Genomic DNA, 25,090 nt, shown 5'->3' on the forward strand with positions numbered 1-25,090 from the left:
TATAAATGGTGTGTTAACACCCGATTTATGTGTAGTAAAAATTATATAAATATATAAATATATATATATTTATATATATATATAAAAGAGGTGCAAAGCACCATGCCATTATTTTAACACTATTTTTATATTAAAAATATAGCGGATACATTACAAAGGATAATCATAGGTGTTAAGTCTCATATTAATTACTTATTAAGTTAAATATAATGGTTGTTTATTTGATTAATAATATTATTACATTTCTAAAAAAAGGACTTTATAAGCTGCTTTTTCTTTAAAAAACTAAGATCTGTTCAAAATACTTTTATGTAAGAAATTTATAAGCTGCTTTTTTGGAGTGCCTCGAAGTGACAAATATGTATATTGCCCATTTTCACAACCTCTGTTTTCTTTTCTTTTTTTGTTGTGTTTTTCTCAAGTGAAAAAAAGTAACTGTGACCATTCTCAATCTCGACATAATAAACTTAAACAAGAAAAACTTCTACCAAGATGATTGAGTTGAGTGCTCTCAAATTAGCTATCCGGTTTGGATACAACAGTGATCTCAACTCATCTCATCGAATCATTACAATTTTTTCAAATTTTCATAAAAAGTATAATAAATAACTCAACTTTTTCAAATCCCAAAATAATAATAATATTAAAAAATAATATTTTAAAAATATTTTATTCAATTTTTAACTTTCGTCTTAACTCATCTCATCTCAGCTCACTATCAAACAGGGCTAGCTATGTGATTAGATCATTTGTAGCTGCATTTTAAATTGGATCATATGTTTTACTTGGCTCAAACTTTGTCCCCAAGAAAAGAAACAGAGTTATTGACTTTTAAAATAAGGGTCTTAACATTCAAACAAACTATATGGAGATGGATCAACTTGCTTCCCAAGTAACAAGTGGGACATCTAAAATAGTTTTAATTCTTTTATCTTTTGATCATAATGCAGAAGAAGAGAAGTAGTCACACCTTGTCCTATATAAATTGATGAAGCCTTTTGGCAGATAGAAAGCCATCCATCTTTTACAGGATTTGAGGGGCTTTTGTGAATCAGAATCCCCCTCTACTCTCTCCTCTTCTTCATCTTCTTTTTTTTAAGCAACAGACAAAAAGAAACCTTTGTAGCAATGGTGTCTCTGAGGCTGCAGAAGCGGCTGGCCTCCAGGGTACTCAAATGTGGTAAAATAAAAGTATGGCTCGATCCCAAGGAGACCCACGATATTTCCATGGCCAATTCAAGTATGTCTATTTTCTGCAACCTCTTCTTACTTGAGCTATTATTGTTTGATGTGTTATCACCAATGTAAAATCAACAAGTTACTAGAGAGATAATAGTTCACTCATTGACCGATGGATATGTAATTCGACACATTCATGTCTAAATAATGCATGTTTTGAATCCAAATTATGCAAGGAGACATTTGTTTTTGCTAACTCAAAGTGAAGGATTACATACTATTATCGGCCTATTTGCGGCATCATATATCCTTGTCCCTTGGTGATATTGAATCCATCGTTTTTCTATTAATTTGAGCTTTTGTAACAGTTTTAACATTGTAGAAAGGAGTTGTATTTGTTTTCAATGCTCATGGAAACAACCCTTACTATGAGGATTGCAGGGATGAACATAAGAAAGCTGGTGAGGGATGGTTACATAATAAAGAAACAGAAGATAATCCATTCAAGGGCACGGTGCAGGGAAGCAAAGGAAGCAGAAACAAAAGGTAGGCACTCAGGACATGGAAAGCGAAAAGGAACAAAAGAGGCAAGGCAGCCATTGAAGACGTTGTGGATGCGGCGGATGAGAGTGCTGCGGCGCTTGCTTCGGAAGTATCGAGAGGTGGAGAAGATTGACAAGCACATGTACCATGACATGTACGTGAGGGTGAAGGGAAATGTTTTCAAGAATAAACGAGTGCTTGTGGAGAACATTCACAAGGTCAAGGCCGAACAGTCCATGAAAGCAAAGTGGAAAGATTGTGTCAAGAAGAACACTAGAGAGAAATCATTCTTCAATAGTATTTGCTACTCATAACACAAATTCTTATTTAATGATAAAAGAAAAAATTTATTTGTAAACCTCTTTATTGACATACCAATCACACTGCTGATGTCGAAGTTTGCCACATCAGTTTACATAAAGATAATATCACCACGTCGATAATAAAATAATGGGACGCTTGATCGCGTCTTCGTAGGAGCAAAATACCCATGTTCCGAAAAGGATGACAAAACAACTTCTTCATGGCCAAAAAATAAAATTCAGGAAGAACAAAAGAAATAAATAACCAAGTAATTAAGTAATAGATGGTTACCATCATGCTTTGCCTGATGAACCAAATAGACGCATCTTCTCTGCAACCACAGCTTTCATGGCTTCCTTTGCAGATGCCATAACATTGACCAGATCTTTACTTGGGGTGTTGAGTGAATCCATGTAAGCTTTCCGAACTTCAGTGTTCACATTGAACTTTGTGACCCCCCTCTCTATACAACCCTGTTCAAGGCATTCAACATCAAAACCAGTCACTAATTTAGTTGAACATTTACACATGAAATCCTTGGTCTTTGAAAGTGAACACAAATCTATTTAGTTTTTGGAATTTGGTATAAGTTTGAGTTGTACCTTGATGAGTTCCTTGGGTAAGCCAGAAGCTCCATGGAGCACCAGGAAAACTCCCTTCTTCAAGCACAAAGCGTGCAAATCCTTAATGTGGAAGGAAGTACAATGAGTAAACTAATTGATATGGATGAGGTCGAGGATTATTGAGTCAATCCCAAAAGGTAAAACCATGTTCCTTTCCTTTCCGACTTGAAGAAAAGGAAAAGACCAACAAAAAACAAAAACAAAAAGAGAGCAAAAACATAAACAAAATAAAAATAAAAATGTGATTATTAAGTTTCTTCTGAAATGAAGAAACGAATCTGAATAAAAACATTGGAATATATGAGAAAGTCAAGTATGGCTTAGAAGATACATAAATCTTCAACACCTGTATTGAATGAACCGGGTACTCTGTAGCACCGTAATTGTTAGGGTTCTCTGTTAATGGTGTGGCCAAGAACAATTGGAATTAGTTTTAGAATATGTGAAGGGAAAAATTTTTGCTTGAAAATTTCACATATTTGCATGCCAGCAAAGCAGACAATTTATAGGCAATGTGTTTGGGACACAGCCCTTAGTAGCTTTAAGTCGACGTCAAATTTATTATAAGCAGGTGGACTGTACTAACCTATGTTGAATATCTTTAATGACACCCGTTTAAATTACAATAAAAACTTCAATCCACACCGTGTAACCCAATAACCCTACAACAATGAAATGCAGCAACCCTTTTATGAGGTCACACTAATTTACACACAAGTCAGCAAGTATTTTAAAATTTAACCCCAATTGATGGTAAAACTATGAGGTGTATTTATAGATATCCATTACCTCAAGCAAGTCAAGTCTGAGATGTGGGCCACTTGCAGGGTATTTTCCATGGACATTTCCAATACATACTGCCAAAGCATCTATGCCAGTCTCATCAATGAATTCTTGAGCCTAAAATACATGAGATCGATTTAAATGAGTTTGGCAACAATAAGTAGAAAAAAAAAGGAAATCTGATTTTAGCCAATTTGAATGATAAGTAACCTGATGAACATCAGTCAGTCTGGCTTCATAATCTTCAACAGTCAAGTCATCCTCTGTTCCTGACAATCTCCCCAGTTCAGCTTCTACCAGCATACCTTTTGAGTGAGCCAATAATGATATGAACCTAGTGTATAATACGTTGTCCTTGAATGAAAGATGTGAACCATCTGCCATAGCTGAATCAAATCCCTGGTAAGGTTGATTCAAGAAACACAATCTGACTATTAGTTATTAATTTATTGGAAATAAACTAGATTGAAATCTGACATCACACAATGCAAAACACTAATCGCATGTGGTGATAGAAAAAAGGTGAGTTGGATAATAAAAACAAAAAAGAAAAAGAGAGATTTACCAATTCAAGGGCTTCCACAAGATCTTGCTTTGAAGTTCCGTGATCAAAGTGAACAGTAATGGGAACCTGCCATTCATTTATAAGCACTTAAGCATTGCCTTCTACACCTTCATATAAATGGCAGCACTAAGTTATCACATGACAGGTATTGGTTTACATGTGTAGGCAATCACATCAGCACATTTTACCTTTAAGTATAAAGAGGTACAAAGTTTGGCATTGTAAACCTCTTGGAAAGATTTGAAAGGGTTACAGACTTGCAGTACAACAATGGGCTCGCATTTTACTAAGTGCTCTGGTATTTGGGCTATGAGAGAATCGTTTTCCAGAATGTGCTGCATCAGTCCTCCTAATCATATGTGTTCAATACACAGATGGCTTATTATTATGTAGTTTGTTTGGTCTTTTATTTTCTCCACACATTCTTGATAATCTATACCATATAACAAAATGGCTTATTTTCTTTATTCCTTTAATTTTTTGGTAAAAACAATTTCGTTAATTAAAAGAAACGTACACATCCAGCATTTCTTCTTCTTCTTTAAAGGAAGAAGCTATTCACTGAGAAAAGAAAATTCTTACCCGTCCATCACCTTTTACCGAAAGCAGAATTATATAGAGAAAAATTACCAAAAATCAAATACTACTGCCCCAAAAGAGAAGCAATGAAGGTAGAACAAAATGAATTCAGCAGAATGTGGTGCACATATACCTCTGAATAACTGTGAAGCTGCATAACCAATCTATAAAAAGAATGCCACATCCAAGGTAAACTGAGGCATCTATCTTTGTATTAAGCCAAACAGGATGTTTTTGCCAAGCTTAACCTTCAGTTTTTGAGTATTTTAAGTGATTGATAGGCATTCTAGGAAAACCCTTGCCTTTCATCTTTCAGTGCTTTTCACTCAATCTGCAAATATTATTTATTCCTCTTTTTTTTACAACCTTTCAGAGCTTTACGTTTTGCCCCCTTTTACTTTCCTCTTTTGTTAAGCATATGAAAATGGCACTTACACTGGCTTGCCTAGCAGCAGAGACACAGCAAGCAACCAAAGGAATTCCTCCTTGCTTGAAGGCACCGGGATGAATCTGGAAAAGAACAAAGGCAGCAAATTTTGTTGGGACAATATGGGTGAGCTTTTAGAAATTTATATAGTCAGTTCCTTCTGTATTTGCTAGATGTTGGGGTAGATGCAAGAAACAAGGAAAAAAAAAATCGTGGAGAAAACAACGAGAGATAGAGAATCATGAAATGGGCTAGTCATCCAAGAGAAATAAACGTGTTAGAACAGTGAAGAGAAACATCTTAAGTAGAGCAGAACCAGCTCCATCCACCCTCAATATTACATTGTAAAAATTGCTCTCGAGTCCTTACATAGATATAGTATATGTATGTTGTGATAGTCCTTTACAAATTGACAACCAGCCTTAAACTTTTGATACCTTCTTATTCCTTGTAACTGTGCACCCACAAAAATTGACTATTACGGTTTACGAGCTTGTGCAGATGATCACATATGCTTGATACAACCTTAAACTTTGGTTAATTTTTGAGTTTCAGAGAAGAGATCTGATGGACGGAAAGAGCTATCACAGGAACTCCCCCACCCCCAACAAAAAAAACCCAATCGAAAAAAAAAGTTAACCACATATGGCCTAGCAACCAGGAAACTGACATAAAAAGTATAGCAGCCACCTCTAGATCTTAGGAAGTTCCGTCTAAAATCACATGACCATGCTTGAGCTTTGCAAACTCAACTGTTATCACAAATCACGGACACAATCAACACAAGATGTTTCTAAGCCACCCTAGCCAGAATATTCATCTTCTAAATTGACTACTCCTAACCTGTAAAATGGCAGGACTTTGTTCTTCGTCAGCAGCAGCAACAACTGCCTCAACTCCTTCCAAATTGTAAACATTGAACGCTCCAACAGCATATCCCCCCTTTTCCGCTTTCTGCATGCGGAAGATTTTTTTTTTTTTTTTTCAGTATCAGAGGAAAAAGGTAGTCATGAAATCCTCAACTATAGGTTTAAGGCCATTACAGAAAGAAGCTCTTTTGTTGATGGAAGTCTCACTGGACGAGCCCATGATTTCACGACTTCTGCCAGTGCTTTACTGTCACCAACATTACCTATGTAAAGTAAATTTTCAAAGTAAGATACAAATAAAACTTTCAAGAAAACGTTATACAACTTGAAACCAAATAAGAATTCATTTTCACCAGGGAAAACAATGTATGGAACTCCTGGATGTCTACTTTCAGGACCCAACTGCCACAAAGGAACACCCGGCAGTGCTTGTCCAACTATCTTGGCACATTTTGCTTCAAGCGCTTTTGTAGCAAGATCTGATGAAGTGATTCCACCCTAAAAGAGAGTACTGTATTCAGTACATGGCACTTGAAATTGAGGACTTGGAAACCAGCCCCCAAACAACTCAAGACTTTTTTACTAAAGCTTGAACAATAAATTAAGAAAGTATGGCTATATGGCCATGGTAGAAAGTTGAAGAGCAAGAAGAAAGAGAGAAAAAAAAAAAACTGCACAAGCAAGTTTAAGTGGTTCGACTGCAAGTAGTTCACATTCACTGTAAGTTCTGGTTATTTCTTGGTTACTTCATTCCATTGACTCTCTACTTAGAAAAATAATGATTAGGAAAATTGGAAAAGAAAATAGTTGTTTGGCTAATGCAGAAAAAAAGGCCATTCCGATTTAATGGTCAATAGCCATTTCAGTAAAGTAAAAAAGAGGAGCATTTGGTTATTTGATATTAGAAGTACCTTTGCAAGAATGTAACGAGGTTTTGTAGTGATCTGCCTAACAATTTCAACCAGAGCAGAGCTCACTTTGAAGTTGATCTCCAAACTCTCGGAAGGAGCTGTCCAATGAAAATGAATTAGCACTTGAAAGAGAAGGGGGGGAACAAGAACACTCATTGTCTTAAAATATGACAGAAAGTAAAACAAAAGGAACATGAAACAAACTTTTTCCAGTGATGAGCTCCCGACTGGTCAATATTAGAGTATCCTCACGAGCCCTAAGAAAACAATCTGCCAGTTCGGCTGCTCTGCTGATCTCCTCTTTCCTCTCCTCAACTGATCTCATTGCAAGCTTATCAACAGAAACCTATTTTTTTGCAAAGACGGTATTTCAAAACGTTTATAAACAAGTATAATTCAAAATGATGGGCACGTAAATTTTCATGCAAAGAGACATAATTAACACAAATCCGTGACATAAAAGGAAAGTTAGTGTTTGGATCACCTCAATGGTTTTCAGGATCTCGCCACATTGTAATCTAAGCTCTTCAACCTATTAGGAGGACATACCCAAATAGAGATATCAATATTGGAGAAAGCAAGAAACAGAAATCTCCATAATTCACCATTTCGACCTGTTTAGTTGTTTTAGGAACATATGACCCCACAACTATGAGACCACCGTTCCTTTCTTTGTTTATTCCTAGATCCTTTGGCAAAATTGGAGCTTTTGGAATAATTCCAACACGAGTAGAAACAAAACTAGCAGCAGTACGACATAGGAAACGCATTCCCTTCAATTCTGCCTGTCAATTCAACATGGCTTATCAAGGGATGTACCAATTTTTTAGGAAAACATTACAAAGAGGACTCAAAACCATTGTAATGGAAAAACAGAAAGATCACAATAATAGCAGGACATTTTACCTTGATCATTCCAGCTGCAAATACAGCCATGTCTCTTTCACTAGCTGCATTAACTATACATGTCGACCCCTGTTTCATGTAATAAACCAGAACCACTTCAGAGAAAACCTAGTATTAGTTTGTAACTTTTTCTCCAAAAAAGAGAGAGAGAGATAGAGAAGACAAATGGGATTGTAACCAACAGCTTCATGCAGTAGAAACTTCTTAAATTAAGAAGTGAGGTACATTAAACATGGTACCTGGAAATAATATCATTTCCATGACTTGAGTACACCCATTGCTAATTACTAAGGACGCCTCATAAAACTTTAAGCAACAAACTTGCAACTTGCCCCATGTTGGCTAGTTGTTAGTGTTTTTCTATTTAAGAAATTCAAACTTCATTAAGAGTACCAAAGGTGTATGCGAGAGAAAGCACCCAATAGAAACGGGAAAAATAAAAACTAGGGGAGCCAAAGCTACTCTGAACTGGCATCCATATACAACATTTTAGCAGTAAGGAATTAAGATCCTCCACTGTCTTCTCACAGTCTTCAAAGTATCACACATTCCATTTTATCCAAAAGCAACACATCAGTCATGAAGGAACAAGCCACCAAGCTTTCACGCTGTAGTGACCCACACTCTGGCTTCTCCAAACAACCAGTAATTCCACGACCCTTCGAGGGATCATCCAAGCAAAGCCGAAAATATTGAACAACAAGGCACAAACTCTTCTAGCTACTTCGGAATGCAGCAATTAGTGACTGATTGTTTCCTTGCTCTTCTTGCACATGAAACACCAGTTCATAACTGATATTCAAACTTCCTCCATGTATGGCTAGTTGTTACTATCAAATATGATACTCTAGACAGTGGCAGAACCACATGGATACCCTGGGGTATTGTGCCTCACCGCCCCAAACACCAAGTCTCCAATGTTTCCTGCTATATCCCATAGAAACTCTATAATATTAGTGAGTCCATTTTATTACAGAGCCCCACTATTTTGTCAAAACATAATATGGTCCTAATCTAAATTAATTATTTAACTTGATATACTAACAAGTACCAAACAAAGGAAGCCGAGTTAGTTTGTACATTAAGCATATTCATTTAAATTCCTCATCAGTTCTATTGAAAGCATTTGTTTTCATTTATCACTCAATTACCAATGTTTCTCCATAAGGATTAAAGCAATGTTTCTCCCTAGGGTTGACAATGGGTGAACCAAAGGAGACTAAGGTAGGTGCCATCCGAGGATAGCACAGATGGCTCTTCTGCAACAGGTGAAGAACATGATGGATGGGCTTGACTAGGCCTAATTATTATTATTTGTTCAGGTGGGATTGGTCCAGAATTTTGTCAACCCTAATCTGGCTCAACAGGCTTTGGATTTTGGTTTTGTATTTCACACCACCCAAGCCAACACATGCCTGACGCCAACACGTTGAACCGGGTTGGGTTGCAACATGATTGAGTTTGAACAGCCCTAACTTAAACCATTCAACCAATGTGTCTGTGGTGAATGTGTTTCTCTTTTAGTGATGGTGTGCTCATGTGCACGTCTTCACAATATTATGTACCTTTGGCAGACTGGAAAGATGCTCAAAAACAGCCTCTGGTCCACCTTTCCTTAAAAGTTGTATAGAAATAGACATTACACCGCTGGCTGGTATGCGGCCTCCTGTCTTCTCTTCCACCCACTATATTTAAAAGATCAAGAAGGTGCACAGTTACAACTAAATCTATTCATCAATAGCATGAATCAATGGCCATGCATTCCAAACAGACAAAAAGAAAAAATGTTTGACCTCACGTAGGTTTGAAGATTTGTAGCCAAAAGCAGCATCTTTAGCAAACTCAGTGTCCCCAGCAGGGATAAGTCTAATGATAACATCATCCATAGAGTAATAAATTAACATCTAATCATGATTAACTGCAATAAGAGCACAAATTAAAAAAAAAAAAAAGAAAAACACATAAAAGCATACTTATCAGAATCTGCAACGTAGTGTATATCTTCAATAGTGTAACGCCCTCCTTGAAGAAAAAAAGGGCAAATGATCCAAGCATCCATCTCACCCAATACCGAAACAGCGGCATCAGCTTCCTAAAAAAAAAAAAAAACAGGAAATCCCATGTTACAATGTGAATTGAATAAGTCAGTCTCAATCCCATTTACTCGAAAATAAAATTCTAGTTTAAGTTCTTGTCCTTGCCTCTGGAAAATGACCACGTAAAGTTGAATCACCTCTCAAAACTACTGTATAACCATTGTTCTCAGCTGAATTAGCTGCAGTATGTATGTTTCTGCAGATATCTTTAATCAATGCACTGGCCTGTAAAAATTTCGTTTCAAATTAAGGATTACAAGTCTGAAACAACCACAGTACTAAGACGCTTCTTAAAGCAGAAAGTTGACTTTTAATAAGGATCTGTTTTCTTCTTTGAATTAGAAACAAGCTTTGAAGATTGGATGATACAATGAGATCTTTACCTTTTCAGAACTTAGTGACCTAGAGTTGGTCAAAATGAAAAAACACTTGGGATTTTTTCTGAACTGGGCTACAAGTGACTCAACAGTCCTGCAATAAAAAATGTGAAAATAGCTTGAAATTCATCTTTAGGAAGGTTCTATTGAGTAACAAACAAAACAGTACACACGGCTTCTATGAAGCACTGAATATTTGAAGTTGCCTAATTATGCAATAAAAATGCAGTCACTTTTATAGTTTTTAACTTATAATAACTTGTTCTGTAGTGTTAAATCACCAATTGTTCAGCTAGCTTAAAATGATGGGAAAAGATGAATTTGATTATTTAATTTATCTTCTTACACTTTCATACACATGTGAGCTAGAGTAAACCTAATAATTGGGCCCAATATGGGAAATATTTTTTGATTGGCAATATGGGAAATATTTTATCGAGATGAAAGACAGAGCAGAGTGGGGGGGTAACTTTGAACTCAAGACCACTACTCTGAAATCATTTTAAATATCCATTTGTCACTAGCTTACCTTCTGATAGCATCTAGATTGTACATTTGCCTTATCAATTATAAAATATAAGAACAATTAAAGAGACTCACCATTCTGTTAGAACCTCAATATCATGAACAGTTTGTGTGCCAGTTGGATCATCATCTAGAACAACCAGAGTCTTAGAATTGTTCTGATTCAGCTTTTGTATGTCATCAATGGGATCTAGTGGCCATTCAGCTGGAAGAGATTTCAAGAGAACTTCTTTCTTAAGAACAGGAGGCTTTCCTTCGACAGTTACACCTGTGAGCGTCTCATAAACCTGTGGAAATATACTTATTGCAGTTAAACCTGTAACTGTTGGATTTCAAACATTAGCTGATCGTTTTAGATTTAAATAACTTTATATTGTGCACTAAAATTGGATAAAGTTAGAAAAGGGATAAAAAAGCATAAAGATAAGAAACAAAAACACTGAAGTTTCAGTAGTCAGAGATCGGGTGGGTGTTCTTCATGATATTACCTAACGATACTCCAGTTTAAATCACCACAACATTTCAAGCAAGCAGCAGAGAGGCATAAAAAGGCTATACAAAGAAATTATCATATGTTATTCAATATCATTTAGTACCGTACTAACTTAAGATAATGGGGGAAATTAAGGCTATACACAATTATTCACTTATAACACCCTGAATGATTGTTGTATCATCTTTATAAGGTAGTTGGAAAGCTCTTTCCAGATTTTAAACCTTTATGCAATCAATATGAGCTGCAACAGTAAGTCAAAAATAAAAGGCTTCTGGCTGAGAAAGCATATGGAAAAAAGGCTAATCATTTGAATCTTTTGAAATAATCTTATGGGAGGAACTTGCTGGGTTACATAGCTGGTGGGAGCTTCCTTGGTGTATAGGAGGGGATTTTAATGTCATCAGATCCCCTAGTGAACGGTCTGGCAAGAGTAGGATGCGACCTGCAATAATAGAGTTCTCAGATTGTATCTTTGAGTTAAACTTATTGGATATTCCTCTTTTGGGGGACTCCTTTACTTGGTCGAATAATCAGACATAGTCCCGGCTGGACAGATTTCTAATCTCACCGGAGTGGGAGGTGCAATACCCGGAGGTGTGCCAAAACATGCTGCCACGTCTTTGCTCGGATCTTTTCCTATCTTGTTGGATTCTGGTGGCATTCGAAGCGGGCACCGATACTTCAAGTTTGAAAACATCTGGCTGAAAAGTGAAGGCTTTGTGGATAAGGTTAGGCAATGGTGGTCTTCTTACCAGTTCTATAGTAACCCCTCATACATCCTAGCTTGTAAACTAAAAGCTTTGAAAAATGACCTTAAGCTTTGGAACACACAATCCTTTAGAGATATAGGGGGAGCAAAAGAAATTCATGGTGGAGGAGGAGTTGCAACAGTTTGAGCGGATACTTGAGTCTAGAGCCCTTTTACTAGAAGAGATATTGCGCAAGGCAGAGTTGGTTTCAAAATTAGAAAGAGTATTATCATCAGAGGAGATTTCTTGGCGCCAGAAGTCGAGAGCATTGTGGCTGAAAGAAGGGGATCGAAGTACAAAGTTCTTCCATAGAGTTGCTAACTCTCATAAAAGAAATAATACCATTGAAATGTTGAATATTAATGGTATGGAGTGTAAGGAGGCCCCATTGATTCGTGACCATGTGGTAGATTTCTATGAACAACTGCTTATAGAATGTGAGGGATGAAGGCCAAAGCTGGATGGTCTTGGTTTTGATACTATTGAGCCCCAGGAAGCGTCGGGGTTGGAGACGCCTTTTGAAGAGGAGGAAGTGTATGATGTAATGAGACGTATGGTTAAAGATAAAGTTCCAGGTCCAGATGGCTTCTCGATGGATTTCTTCCAATCTTGTTGGGAGGTAGTAAAAGTGGACATAATGAATGTGTTTCAGGAAGTATCCTTGGTTGGAAAGTTTGAAAAAAGCCTAAATGCCACTTTTATTGCATTGATCCCTAAGAAGATTGGAGCATCTGAGGTTAAAGATTTTTGACCCATCAGCCTGGTGAATGGGGTGTATAAAATTATCTCCAAGGTTCTTGCCAATAGATTAGGGGTGGTTCTAGGCAAAATTATTACAAAGCCACAAAATGCATTTGTTAGGGGTCGATAAATTCTGGATTCAGTCCTTATAGCGAACGAGGGCCCTAGATAGCATATTAAAGGCTGGCTCCGCAGGGATTCTTTGCAAACTAGATATGGAAAAGGCAAATGACCATGTAAACTAGGATTTCCTCTTGTATTTGTTGGAGAGATGCGACTTTGGGGTTAGATGGCGTACTTGGATCAGTTGGTGTATCTCTACGGCCAGATTCTCAGTCTTGATTAATGGCTGCCCGGCTGGCTTCTTCAACAGCTCTCGAGGTCTAAGGCAAGGAGATCCTCTATCCCCACTTCTCTTTGTTATCGTTATGGAGGCCTTGAGTAGGATGATATCGGCGGTGGTCACGCATGGATTTGTGGCTGGTTTTCCGATTGGTGACCCCAATAGGGGCATTATTACTTTGTCTCATTTACTTTTTACAGATGACACGCTCTTATCATGTGAGGCAGATCACAACCAGTTGAGGGCATTGTAGGCTTTGTTATTATGCTTCGAAGCAGCATCAGGCTTGAAAGTTAATTTTGACAAGTCAGAGTTAGTGCCAGTGGAGACCGTAACACTAGGCAGCTAGCTAGCATTCTTGGGTGCAAGGTAGCTTCTCTTCCCATTACCTACTTGGGATTGCCTTTGGGGGCTGCCGCTAGGGCCTCATCTATATGGGATTCAGTTATTGATAAGATAGGAAAGAAATTGGCGGGGTGGAAGAGACTATATTTGTCGAAAGGTGGCCGGTTAACTCTCATCAAGAGCACCCTTTCTAACTTACCCACATACTTCCTATCTTTGCTCCAATTGCCTGTCAATGTAGCGGCTCGGATTGAGAAATTGTATCATGATTTCTTATGGAGTGGGATAGGGGATGAATTCAAACTCCACTTGGTCAGCTGGGATAAGGTGTGTAGACCAATCTCGTCAGGTGGGTTGGGTATAAAGAATTTGAGAACATTCAATCCGGCCTTGTTTGGAAAGTGGCTATAGAGGTATAACATGGAGATAGAAGCTCTATGGAAACTAGTGATTGATTGTAAATATGGAAGCTTTTGGGGTGTTCACTGGTGCACCAAAGAGGTAAATGGGGCAAGTGGTGTGGGGATTTGGAAACACATTAGGCGTGGGTGGGGGGATTTTATTTGCCATTCTAAATTGATGTTGGGGAGGGGGTCAGTTTTGGAGGGACATTTGGTGTGGGAATGAGGCTCTAAAGGATGTCTTTCCAGCTGTTTTCTGAGTGGCTCGCAATCAGGAAGCGTCCATTGAGGACCTCATGCTTATATCAATGGACCAAGTGCAGTGGAACGTCACATTTAGTAGAGCGGCACAACATTGGGAAGTAGACACCTTTGAGGCTTTTTTTAGCCTCTTATATTCTATGAAACCAAATAGACAACAAGCTGATAGGTTGTGGTGGACTCCAGCGGGTAAGGGCATCTTCTCAGTTCGATCCTTCTATAAGGCCCTTTCCCAAGCCGCAACTATTCAGTTCCCATGTAGGAGAATTTGGAGAAATAAGGTGCCTCCAAAAACAGTCTTCTTTACATGGATAGCAGCTTTGGGGAAGATTTTGACTACCAACAACCTGAGGAAGCGACAGATAGTTATACTAGACTGGTGTTGCATGTGCAAGAGATCTGGTGAGACAGTGGAACACCTCTTGTTACATTGTAAGACAACTAGAGCCTTGTGGGTGCAAGTCTTCAGTCGAGTAGAGTTATCCTTTGTTATGCCGACAACTGTAGTTGATCTATTGGCCAGTTGGACACTTCCGAGAGGAGTTCAACAAATTAAGGTGGTGTGGAAAATGATCTCAATCTGTATCATGTGGTGTATATGGCAAGAGCGCAATGATTGGACTTTCGAAAACAAGGAGCGGTCGCCAGAGGAATTTAGAACTCTGTTTTTCCATACTTTATTTCTATGGGCCATTGCTTTAGATTTTAATGGCCTGAATGTTCATGACTTTCTAGCTTCCCTTACGTGTACCTAGATAGGTTTTATCTCTTGTATATCATCTTGTGTACTTGGACTTTGCCTATCTCTATTAATAATATTATCGATTACTTGTCAAAAAAAAAAAAAATCGTCCTCCCACAGTCTATGTACCATGTTTCCTCAATTGCAATCGAAAGCATGGCACAACTTGCCCATACCTTTACAACACCAGCATCATCTTGGCGGCCCCAGCCTGCAGCAGAACCTGCTCAGTCGTAAAACCATAGTGTTACTGATTTGCTAGCTAACAACTCAAAAGTCATGCATGCAACAATCGTAAATATATATATTTACATATATACTGACAATGAAAGGCTTTCTGTGGTTCGCATCATACAAATGATCTTGAGTGTTATCTTCTGGCACGTTTTGTTTCCGCCATATGAAAGATAAAGTTCAAGATACAAAACAATATTGAAGCTGAGTTTTATTGTTTCGTATCTTGAATTAAAGAAGTTTACGTATTGGCCTTTTGAAAAAGTGCAGTCTTCCATATGGTAGAAAAATATTGTTTGCTCAGGTTACTACCACAGATATATATTTAAGACAAGAAAAATGGTTCAGAAAATCTTGAGAGTTTTTTGAGAAGAGAAGTGACAGAAGTCCATATCATATATAAGTGCCTCAATTATTTAGATGTGTAGTTGCCATAATTAAAAGGCTGGACTGGGCCAGCTCATCTGGACAGTCACATAGCTAAGGAAATGTAGATGTAAAGCAAACATTTAATAAAAGATGTGCAAGGAGGCAGGCAACAGGGTAAAATCTAAAAGAATTCTTTTGTCTGCAAGAAGTTTGTGTTGATTTTGTGAAAGAAGAAAAAGTTTCATATGTTAATGACAAGTGTCTCAGATCTTGAGGACTCCTAAGAGATTTGCAACACTTCTCTCTCTCTCTTAGGTGTGTTTATATGCGCGCGCGCATTACACACACGCCTATCTATAGTACAGATTAGAATAAAAATTTAAGTCTAGTTTAGGTTCCATGATGATTGAAGCAAAATGTCTTCTGGATGTTGAAGACTGTAAAACAGAGAGGTATACGACTATGTAATATTAAATAAATTGGAAAACTAAACAGCACCTGACAGGAACAGTTGATGTGCGACAGTGGCAACGTGAAGGGAAACTTTAAGGGAGGAACATTCACGAGAAACAATGCCCTGTAGATGATTATAATCCTTATTAACCTCATGATGACTTTTGGTCAAATAAGTAGTTTGCAGATAAAAAAAAAATGCAGAGGTTGGCCGAACCAGGTCTTTCACAAAGATGTCAAGTGCAGAGTATGGTGTATAATCACCATCCAGCATATGCGGAACACGATTTTCAAACATCCTGAAATGGAACCATTTGCTCAAGCTTGATTTATAGATATATGAAAATGAACAACTAATCTTGGACACAACTAATGAGGCTTCATATCTCAGTACAAAATATTTTTTTATGGGTATCTCTCAGTACAAAACATAAATTGAATAGGAAGGAAGAGACCAAAGCCTGATCCAGTCAAATACAGAATGAAAAGATATGGAGTAAACTTGACCTTTCATTCAAGGTTCTCAATAACCTCAAAATTCTTCCTAATGGGTTGTTAGATGGCATGCAACTCTTCACGCAGAATAAAGAATGTGTACATCACATTTAATTAAGTCCATTAAGTTGGGCAACCAAATAGACGCCTCAGCATAGAGCTTTCTTGACATAAACTTGGGACTGCACATGCATTTTGTGACTCAAAATTTACTTAAAAGAGGCTATTTTGAGTCACAAAATATGTCACTGGAACTTATTTTGTGGAATTCCAGCCACCCCAAGCAACCATTCTGGAACTAATTTTTCCTACACCACTCAAGTGCTAAACCAACAGAAACAGACAAAATCACCTAAGGGCTCAACAAACCTAACTGTACCGAAGACAGAATCATATAACCAAACAAGCCAAGCACAAGGAGTCAAATAACAACAAACTGGGCTCTAAGACAATATCAAAGCTTCCTATCCAAAAGCTTAAGCCAATAGGGGAGAATTCAATCAGTCCATATACCCACAATCAAGGTCACACCCTATAATGTGGAGCTTAATTCTTTCACCGGACTGCCAAATGTTCAAATTTTTGGTTAAAGCCAAAAGAGAAGACTTAAGTGCATAGCTTCAAAAGAGTACCAATTGATCTAATGCATTATTCATATTCAATATTAATGAGTGCTCATACCTAGGTTGGCAAAGCAAAAAAATGCATATTTTAAAAACTTTACAATCACTACAGAATATGTTTTTTTTTAAATATTTCATTACAAAGTCAAAGATACATACCAGGATGTTCCCCCACTATTTGTGATGACATCAAACAACAGTCTTGTATTAAGACCCAATCGAGCTCCAAATGCCATTGCCTCAGCTCCTGAGGCTATATGAACTCCAGCAAGCAGTTGATTAACCATCTTTACACCACTAGAGAACAAAATACGGAAGTACAAAGTAGTAAAAAATTACTTTCCCATCATAATCAGACTCAACATGCAAATGGAGATGAATAGATACATTATTATTTTTTCTAATTTTGCAGACATAAGGATGCATGTGTCTATGGACTTATAATTAGAAGAAAGACAGTATAATATATGGGGACCAACTTCGACCAATTTGAGTAACAGGTACCTTCCAGCTCCACAACCTCCTTTGATAATATAAAGCTTCTCACTCAATGCTGTACATGAAAGCCAAGTATCAGTCACAAAGTTAATAAGGAATCACCACAGCCCAAGAGTAGAAGCTTCCCAGATGAATTTCCTAAGTGTGCTTCTTACCTGCAAGAACTAAACCAGTACTCTTAAGAGCTTCATCTGTACCAGAAGCCATTATCTGAAAAGGATAGTGAAATTTCACACAACAAAAGAGCTATTTTCATAAATAAAAAGATGGGGAGGGGGCCTTGCACACCGTAAGTGTTCCTGTAGAGGCCCTCTTAACACCACCAGAAACAGGAGCATCCACCAATTTCAAACCCTTGCCTTCATCTAAGACATTTGTAAATTGATCATTATACTAACACATTAAAAAAGCGCAGCGTATAAACATGCTTAACATTCAGACAGAGAATTATAAGATTACCCTTCAATTAGCAGCCTTTTCCTCTACCTATCATAGGATTTAAATGAAAATAACAATTTGCAATCATTCCAAACATTATAATCTCATGTTCAGCAGCACTTGGGGAGTACCGAAGTAGCGATAAAATTTATTGTGGTAGTGAACATTGAAGTGTCGAGATTAGAAATTACCATATTACATAAATACATTTCTTGAAGCTTTACATCAAGCATTCTAACCAAAACCTAGTTATGTTTGGGGATGCAATTTGATGTTCTCATTTTCCAACTAAGCTCAGAATAATAACAGGTACCAGAGAAGTAATACACTTCAACTAGTGATTTAACATGATAAACAAAGCAAAGTTTCTGAATTCAAACCTGACTACGCATTATGCCTCCCATTTAAGTTAAATACTGATTGTGTTGAGTCCCACAATTAAAAGAGAATTTGGGACCACATATGCGGGGGAAGTGTTAAATTATTCATAAAGTTATTAAATCAACATTTGTCACCAGCTTGAACTTTAGGGACAATTAGTGACTTAACAATCTATAAGAATGAGATTTTATCAATCTTTAGCAGTCTTAGCATAAGCTAACACCACAAAAAGATATGCATAAACGCTGAAAAAACTTGGCTGGGTAAAATAAACAACAATGTTTAGAGAGAAAAGGTAGCATTTTTCATTCTGCATAAAAGAAAACAGATAAAATTCTGCATATAAAGGACATACTTAGCAAACGTTGCTCTAGTTGGCTCACAAATCCAAGAGAAACGGTGGATGAAATGATAATTGATGCTCCAGAGGGAAGGGCTATAAAACACAAAAATAAGGTCAGCAGTGTTCCAGATTGGAAGTGGTATACTTAAAGTTGTGTACCTGAAACTGCTCCAAACTCTCCATATAAAACACTCTCAGCTTGAGCTTCATTTGTGACCATAACTACAAGCACATCAACATCTGGAACGCAAAATGTGCCACAAACAAAAAAACTCATGCTCCACAAAAGAATTTGAAAATAGTTGCAAACGTTTTGCTCACACAAACAACTAACAACACATTTACATGTCCAATTTTTTTTTTTTTTTTTTTTTAAATTCTAGAGCAACTGAAATTAACAAGTGAAACAGAGAATGCAGTTCACACTCAATAGGCTACAGCTCATTTAAACATATATACACCTATTTTGTTATGGATGTTTTGGTACAAAACGCATAGCAACTCATACAGGAATATATCTTTAGGTCCACATTAGTTCTGTCCATGTTCTTTATTTCACATCAATCTGTACGGGGTTGTGCTTAGCCAATAAAAATAGTAACACTAATTACTCTGGATATGTTATGGTGCCTTCATTTCACAATATACATTATCAGGGAAAGCTAGTCTTGGGATTGCTGTTTTATCCTACCGACAGGTCTGGTGAATTTTAAAGCATTCTAGATCTTGGTAATGCTAGCATCTTTTATAAATACCATTCAATACTTTTTTTTATAGGTAACCAAGAAGTTTTATTCATAAGAAGAGAAGGCATAGCCCAAGTACACAGGAAGTATACATGAGAAGTACCTAACTAGGGTTCACCCATTCAATACTTAAATATCAAACATATAAAGTGAGTTCTAATATGGGATGATTGCTTTTGCAAGCAACCATGCTATATAAAACAACTGAAGTGATAAGTTAGACTTCAATGGCGAACAAATTCCTGCGACTATGATGGCTCTTTGCTTCAGAATGAAAGTACCGCCCTATTGTTTCGTGATTAGAGACAAAACTAACCTCTAATTTGGGTTGATGCAGGAATGCAAGCAAGAATTGGAAAAAAAAGTAATCTGTGGAATGTTGTTGGCTGAGGCTTACAAGAATACTGAAGGTCATATTTCCACTTTCAAGAGATAACAAATGGTTGAACCTAAAACCCTAAGACTTGTGAAGTATTTTCAGTCATGGACACTGAAATTACCATATAGTCATGGTGACATATTAGGTAAAGCATATGCATGAACTGTATCTTTATGTAATGCATGAACTATATCACCCACCATGCCCAGAAAAAGAAAAAAAAGTGGCCCACCTACAATATGACGCATAGGAATATAAATTCAAACTCACACCAAATTTTACAAGATTTCAAAAGAAAAAAGAGCAAGAATAACCTAATCTGAAAGGTGACTCTCTATTAAGAAAAGAACCAATAATTACAGATGTATCCACTTGCTCACAATTAAAACTTTACAGATCCATCTAATCACTATGAAGTTTTATCTGTCAGAGTGGCAACTTCTTAATGTGTCAGGGTCCAGAGCAACTACCTAATTTTTGGGGCAATGTTGTATCCATGCAAATTGCAATGTAACTTGTGTTTCATAATGGGAATATATTCTGTGGTTCCAAGAGAGACAAAAACAAGTAGTAGATGATAGGCTGCTGCTTTATGAAGCAAGATCCTAAGTCCAGGGCTTCTCCCACTGATAACAAAAATGGACTTGTGCCATATTCATTGAAAAGTTCTTTGTTTCAAAGGTACAAGTGTTTGTAAAAGAAATCTTGTTGTACTTCATGCCAATCGTCTTTTCAATAGTAATAATCAGTAAATCAAAACACAATGCTGACAAGTTAATTAGTTTATATGGATAAGATTTAGCTAATTATCACTAAGCTGAACTAATTGAATTATGGAAATTTACATTCTCAAAAGATTTCATCATAATAGAAGAAATTATACATTGTGAGAAATGTCCATCAAATTTTATATTTATTCTATGATTAAATAATTCAATAGTGGCTTATATAGGTACATTTTTCATGTCCCCAATTACCTTGAGAAACTTCTGCAGGAGAGTTGCCAACCAAGCCACCAGCTTCTGCAAATCGAGTTAATGTTGGTTTATATACCTGCATCCCAGGAAAGGTGCAAAAATAATTTAATCAAGATGGTATTTGATAATGATCATCTCAATTTGCAGCAAAATATTTATTTCTAACCAAAAGGCACAATAAGAAAAACATTGTCTGACCACATGAATATGCACGCAAAACAACAAAAAATACATAAATATATTCTCCAAAAATCCTTAAATATGGTCATGCATGCACAATTATCTGTGGACGCTCGAACACATCACAGTTACAATACAACATGAGGTTAGAATCAGTTCTAGCCCAGGCAATAAGTTACCATAAAACACGTAAAAGAGTAGAATTTTAGAAAGCCAGTGATATGATGTACTTAGTATAAAATAAACTGACAAATAGCGATATGACTCTTGATGATTTTTTTATGACAAGGAATTCCAGAAACCGTGTAAACACAACATGTCTTTTACCTTAATAAACCTGGACCTGTTAACATGCCCCCATCACACGGATCAAGTAAATCATCGGCATAATGACTTTTGATAATTAAAAGGAATAACTACTACAACACTTCATGCCTCTAAGAAATATACATATATATTGGGTATGAATTTCTTAAGTTGTCTAATTTCATCAGTTTTAGAAGTAATCACCTCTTCCCACCGTAAAGATAGAACGTAAAAGGGTTTTGAAATGTAAACCACATAAATTGACAATTCAGTATTCCTTACCTCAAAAAGAAAGAACTGAAACAAAGTCATTTGGTTTTGATTCAACACCCTGAGAACTTATAAAATAATATGGACATGAGGATTCTGATAAACTGCAAGACTGTCTTTAACTAATTCCAGAGTAAGCTGCATGACTGCTAGTTAAAAACTTTTCAGCGACATTTCACTTCTTATTCTCAAGTTTTGCAATAATTACATTATAGCATCGGAAAATTTATTAGTCAAGTACATATTCAGAGTTTGAAGCAGGAAAGATCCCAAATGGAGAAAGTTAAGCAAAAGAAGGGACAGGAAACAGTTACTAATCATTCCGATGTCCTGATTCATGCAAGTAATTCAATCTTTCAAGTAGAATCCAATAAGAACTGAATATAGGGAATTACATCAAAACCAATGACGCAAAATTTTGATCTCAGCAGATGAGTTGCCATGCCAAATCCCATCGCTCCAAGACCAATGAATCCAATTCTGTTCACAGCACTAGATTTGCCAGTATTTTGGTGTGCCAGTTGCTCAGGACTGTAAATTTCTGCATTTGCTGCATCTGCAATTCTCACTCCAAGGACTTCTTCCCAAGCCTGTACAAGAATTATACATTTCAAAAATAATGAAAAAAATGATATTGACAAATGAAATAGCATAACTCAAAACAATATGTTTGAAACATCTTTAGAAAGCAAGCCACAAACACTTTCTGCAGAAGATTTTGTAAATAAAGTTCTGTGGAGATAACCTTGACAAGTGTGGCATTGTCATCATCTCCGCAAACATGTGAACGTCCTGAAAAAGGAAATGTGTGAAGTAGATAAGAAGGAAACGGGTGGCTTCCAAATATCAGATTATGTAATCCAAAATATATTGTGTTTAGACAGTACCAAGATTAAGTTGTTGATGAGCAACTGCCAAAAGAGGAAGAGGAAAAGTATGCGATTTGGCCACATCCAAAATAACCCCCTTGAACATGGAAACTCTGTTAGTCTCATGTACTGCACTGATGACATATTAGACAGCACTAACACGACAGAAAATTCAAAAGTTTTTTTTATCCAGAATCATACTGGTACAATTATTTGGTACATGAATTTCTGTAATATTCGAACATTTTATTTGTCCTACTTGATAGACCTTTCCGACAATATCAGCACATCAACTTAACAGCTGCCACACAATATTGCATGTTAAATGACATCAGCTATATTTCACAGATGTAATCATGTAAGTCCATTTTTTAAAAACTTTATATTTCTCTTTCGAAATTAATAAACAATCCAGAACTAAGATATTCAACCATTCTTAAATGTGCTATATTGCTATATATTTCACCAGTTCAATGAACAATGTCTAGATATATATCCATAGCAATTACCTTATTATGATTATTAATCATTTCTGGATATAAATGATGCATTTGCAGAAATATAATTTGGTTTTAAAGAATATGACTGAGATTAAATTCATAAATACTCATACAGATAAAAGTCACCTAAATTTTTTTATGAATAAAATTTCTTATTCATAAAAAAAAATTATAATTGAATTAATTAGAATATGACTATAATTTACCATGAATTGCCACATGGAGAAACAGTATATGCCAATAATTGAGAAACTGCAGCTGAACAAAGAATATGCTGTGCGAAATCAAGAATGTGGTTGGATTAGAAATCTAATGGTCCAATAGCATACATTTCAGGCTACATCATTTTCCCATTGCAAACCAATTTACATTAATAAAAAAAGGTAGCATTTTGGACCATTAGATTTCTAATCCAACCACATTCTTGATTTCGCACAGCAAATTCTTTGTTCAGCTGCCGTTTCTCAATTATTGGCATATACTGTTTCTCCATGTGGCAATTCATGGTAAATTCATATTTCTCGCTTTTTATATTTATAACTTTAGTTCATGCTTCGTTGCTTTTTTCAGCATAATTGTGTAATTAATAGATAGCTTCCACTGGAATTATGAATATAACAGATTCATGCAACCTTAATAGTCTGAATTGAGCACTGTAAGATTCACTTTATAAATTAGTAAGGCTCCAGACTTTGCGATCTAAGAGAAAAATAAACTAACTAGAGGTGCAAGTTTTGCCTCTAGGAAATATAAGAACCAAAACAACCTGATGTGCATACAACACGAAAAGACAGATGATAATATATCTTACCAACTTTTGAATAAAAGTATTCAGAACATGACGTTTGGTATGACCACGTAACAATGGGGGAACATGATTTTTGAACACCCTGCAAACATAGAAATAAACCCCCCAGCCCAAACCCAGGAAAAAGATTAAAAAGTGTGTTGATGGAAATTTCATTCTAGTGGTAGCATAGTACGTGGAAGTAAATGCATTAGTTTAAAGTGCTAAATGTTTTCTTTGAATCCTCAGAATAATGACAATAGCAATAACTAGTACAAAAACGTAACCTATAATGGAAAATTTTTAGCAGTCCAAGTTACCAAAGAAGCTTGCTTGGAAGTGTACAAAACTAGTTTATAGTATAAGGATAGTCTGTGGTGTGGTGGTAGGGCTCTCAAAGAAGCTTGCTTGGAAGTGTACAGTGTGACTCGTGCTAAGGATGCTTCAATGGACCTTTTGGAGACATCTAGTGAATTTCACTCAGTGGAATGTTAGCTTTTTTAGAATGGCTCATGACTGGGAGGTTGAGGCCTTTATTGCATTTTTAATCTGTTGTACCCTACTAGTTTGAGAACAGGAAGTGAAGACAAGCTGCTTTGGACCCCCTTCCAAGAAAGAGATGTTCAATGTCCGCTCTTTCTATAATGTTTCTTTCCTCGTGATAACAACCCTTGGAAGAGTAAGGCAGATTGATGTACCTCTGAGAGCTGATCTTTGTTTGGGTAGACTCTCAAGGGAAGATTATCATCACAAATAATCTAAGAAAAAGACACATTGATGTGATTGGATGGTGCTGCATGTGGAAGAGGATTGGGACATCTATGGATCACCTTTTATTACATTGTAATGTGGCCAGAGCTTAGTGGTGATTTTTTCAGCAGGGGTGATTTGGTTTGGATCATGCCTAGAGGCATAGTGGACCTTTTCAAATCTTGAGATGATTAAGTGGTAGCCCACAAATTTCAGTAGTGTGAAAAATGGTTCCTGCATGCCTCATATATTTGGAGGGAAATGAATAATAGAAATTCTGAATTTCGCAAAGAAAAGATCGAGGAGCTCTCATCTTTCTTTTTCAACACTCTCCTCATTTGGACAGTTTCTATAGATTTTAATGGGGAGTTCAGTTTCCATGATTTTCTTGTATCTTGTTCACTTGCCATTGTATTCAGATGGCTCTTTGAATTAGGGGTGAACAAAAACCGATGCAACCAGCCGCCAACAATGGGAACCGACCGGCCACGTCAAGAACCAGCCGAAACCAGTGGAGAACCAATCGGCATACTGTGGAAATTTGAAGAAACCGACGTTCAGCGGTTCGGTCTCGGTTTAAGCTAGACCGGACCGCTAAACCTGCCGATCAAATAAACCTTTTTTTTTTAATATACCCTACTCAAAACGACGCCGTTCCACTTAAGTTTAAGGGAACGGCGTCGTGTTACGCCTATCATATACAAAACATAATGGAAACGATTCAAGTG

At 36.7% G+C, this 25,090-nt stretch overlaps 2 protein-coding genes across 3 annotated transcripts in view; one reads left to right on the forward strand and one right to left on the reverse strand.

Annotated features, from left to right (window-relative positions):
- The first annotated feature begins 821 nt into the window (after nucleotides 1-821).
- On the forward strand, nucleotides 822-2,230 carry LOC108994899 (60S ribosomal protein L19-1-like). Its single transcript, XM_018970298.2, has 2 exons — nucleotides 822-1,240; nucleotides 1,621-2,230. The coding sequence occupies exons 1-2, from the start codon at nucleotides 1,129-1,131 to the stop codon at nucleotides 2,034-2,036; spliced, it is 528 nt and encodes a 175-aa protein (XP_018825843.1). The 5' UTR covers nucleotides 822-1,128; the 3' UTR covers nucleotides 2,037-2,230.
- LOC108994897 overlaps nucleotides 2,069-25,090 on the reverse strand; it is a 37,945-nt gene continuing 14,923 nt past the window's right edge. The window contains exons 9-43 of one of the 2 annotated variants that reach the window (XM_035690517.1): nucleotides 23,637-23,715; nucleotides 22,344-22,422; nucleotides 22,202-22,248; nucleotides 21,852-22,046; nucleotides 20,701-20,776; nucleotides 18,758-18,838; nucleotides 18,611-18,691; nucleotides 17,725-17,801; nucleotides 17,592-17,646; nucleotides 17,443-17,491; nucleotides 17,098-17,235; nucleotides 16,038-16,119; nucleotides 15,866-15,944; nucleotides 14,941-14,987; nucleotides 10,762-10,973; nucleotides 10,168-10,255; nucleotides 9,890-10,009; nucleotides 9,662-9,780; nucleotides 9,482-9,554; nucleotides 9,254-9,373; nucleotides 7,689-7,757; nucleotides 7,397-7,567; nucleotides 7,267-7,314; nucleotides 6,987-7,128; nucleotides 6,783-6,880; nucleotides 6,225-6,369; nucleotides 6,046-6,134; nucleotides 5,846-5,956; nucleotides 5,011-5,085; nucleotides 3,997-4,062; nucleotides 3,642-3,830; nucleotides 3,438-3,548; nucleotides 2,628-2,708; nucleotides 2,317-2,498; nucleotides 2,069-2,241 (exon numbers count right to left, since the gene is read on the reverse strand). In XM_035690517.1, the coding sequence (XP_035546410.1) occupies nucleotides 2,319-2,498; nucleotides 2,628-2,708; nucleotides 3,438-3,548; nucleotides 3,642-3,830; nucleotides 3,997-4,062; nucleotides 5,011-5,085; nucleotides 5,846-5,956; nucleotides 6,046-6,134; nucleotides 6,225-6,369; nucleotides 6,783-6,880; nucleotides 6,987-7,128; nucleotides 7,267-7,314; nucleotides 7,397-7,567; nucleotides 7,689-7,757; nucleotides 9,254-9,373; nucleotides 9,482-9,554; nucleotides 9,662-9,780; nucleotides 9,890-10,009; nucleotides 10,168-10,255; nucleotides 10,762-10,973; nucleotides 14,941-14,987; nucleotides 15,866-15,944; nucleotides 16,038-16,119; nucleotides 17,098-17,235; nucleotides 17,443-17,491; nucleotides 17,592-17,646; nucleotides 17,725-17,801; nucleotides 18,611-18,691; nucleotides 18,758-18,838; nucleotides 20,701-20,776; nucleotides 21,852-22,046; nucleotides 22,202-22,248; nucleotides 22,344-22,422; nucleotides 23,637-23,715 (3,472 nt within the window). In that variant the 3' untranslated portion in view covers nucleotides 2,069-2,241; nucleotides 2,317-2,318. Of the gene's footprint in view, nucleotides 2,499-2,627; nucleotides 2,709-3,437; nucleotides 3,549-3,641; nucleotides 3,831-3,996; nucleotides 4,063-5,010; nucleotides 5,086-5,845; nucleotides 5,957-6,045; nucleotides 6,135-6,224; nucleotides 6,370-6,782; nucleotides 6,881-6,986; nucleotides 7,129-7,266; nucleotides 7,315-7,396; nucleotides 7,568-7,688; nucleotides 7,758-9,253; nucleotides 9,374-9,481; nucleotides 9,555-9,661; nucleotides 9,781-9,889; nucleotides 10,010-10,167; nucleotides 10,256-10,761; nucleotides 10,974-14,940; nucleotides 14,988-15,865; nucleotides 15,945-16,037; nucleotides 16,120-17,097; nucleotides 17,236-17,442; nucleotides 17,492-17,591; nucleotides 17,647-17,724; nucleotides 17,802-18,610; nucleotides 18,692-18,757; nucleotides 18,839-20,700; nucleotides 20,777-21,851; nucleotides 22,047-22,201; nucleotides 22,249-22,343; nucleotides 22,423-23,636; nucleotides 23,716-25,090 lie in introns of both variants that reach the window. The other variant, XM_035690518.1, reaches the window with a different exon arrangement.

The sequence above is a fragment of the Juglans regia genome, chromosome 6, assembly GCF_001411555.2.
Source record: "Juglans regia cultivar Chandler chromosome 6, Walnut 2.0, whole genome shotgun sequence".
Classification (NCBI taxonomy): Eukaryota; Viridiplantae; Streptophyta; class Magnoliopsida; order Fagales; family Juglandaceae; genus Juglans; species Juglans regia.

Coding starts and splice junctions, on each gene's coding strand:
- LOC108994899 (XM_018970298.2), top strand. CDS start 1,129: ATGGTGTCTCTGAGGCTGCAGAAGCGGCTGGCCTCCAGGGTACTCAAA. Junction 1,241..1,620: donor TATTTCCATGGCCAATTCAA/GTATGTCTATTT, acceptor TGAGGATTGCAG/GGATGAACATAAGAAAGCTG.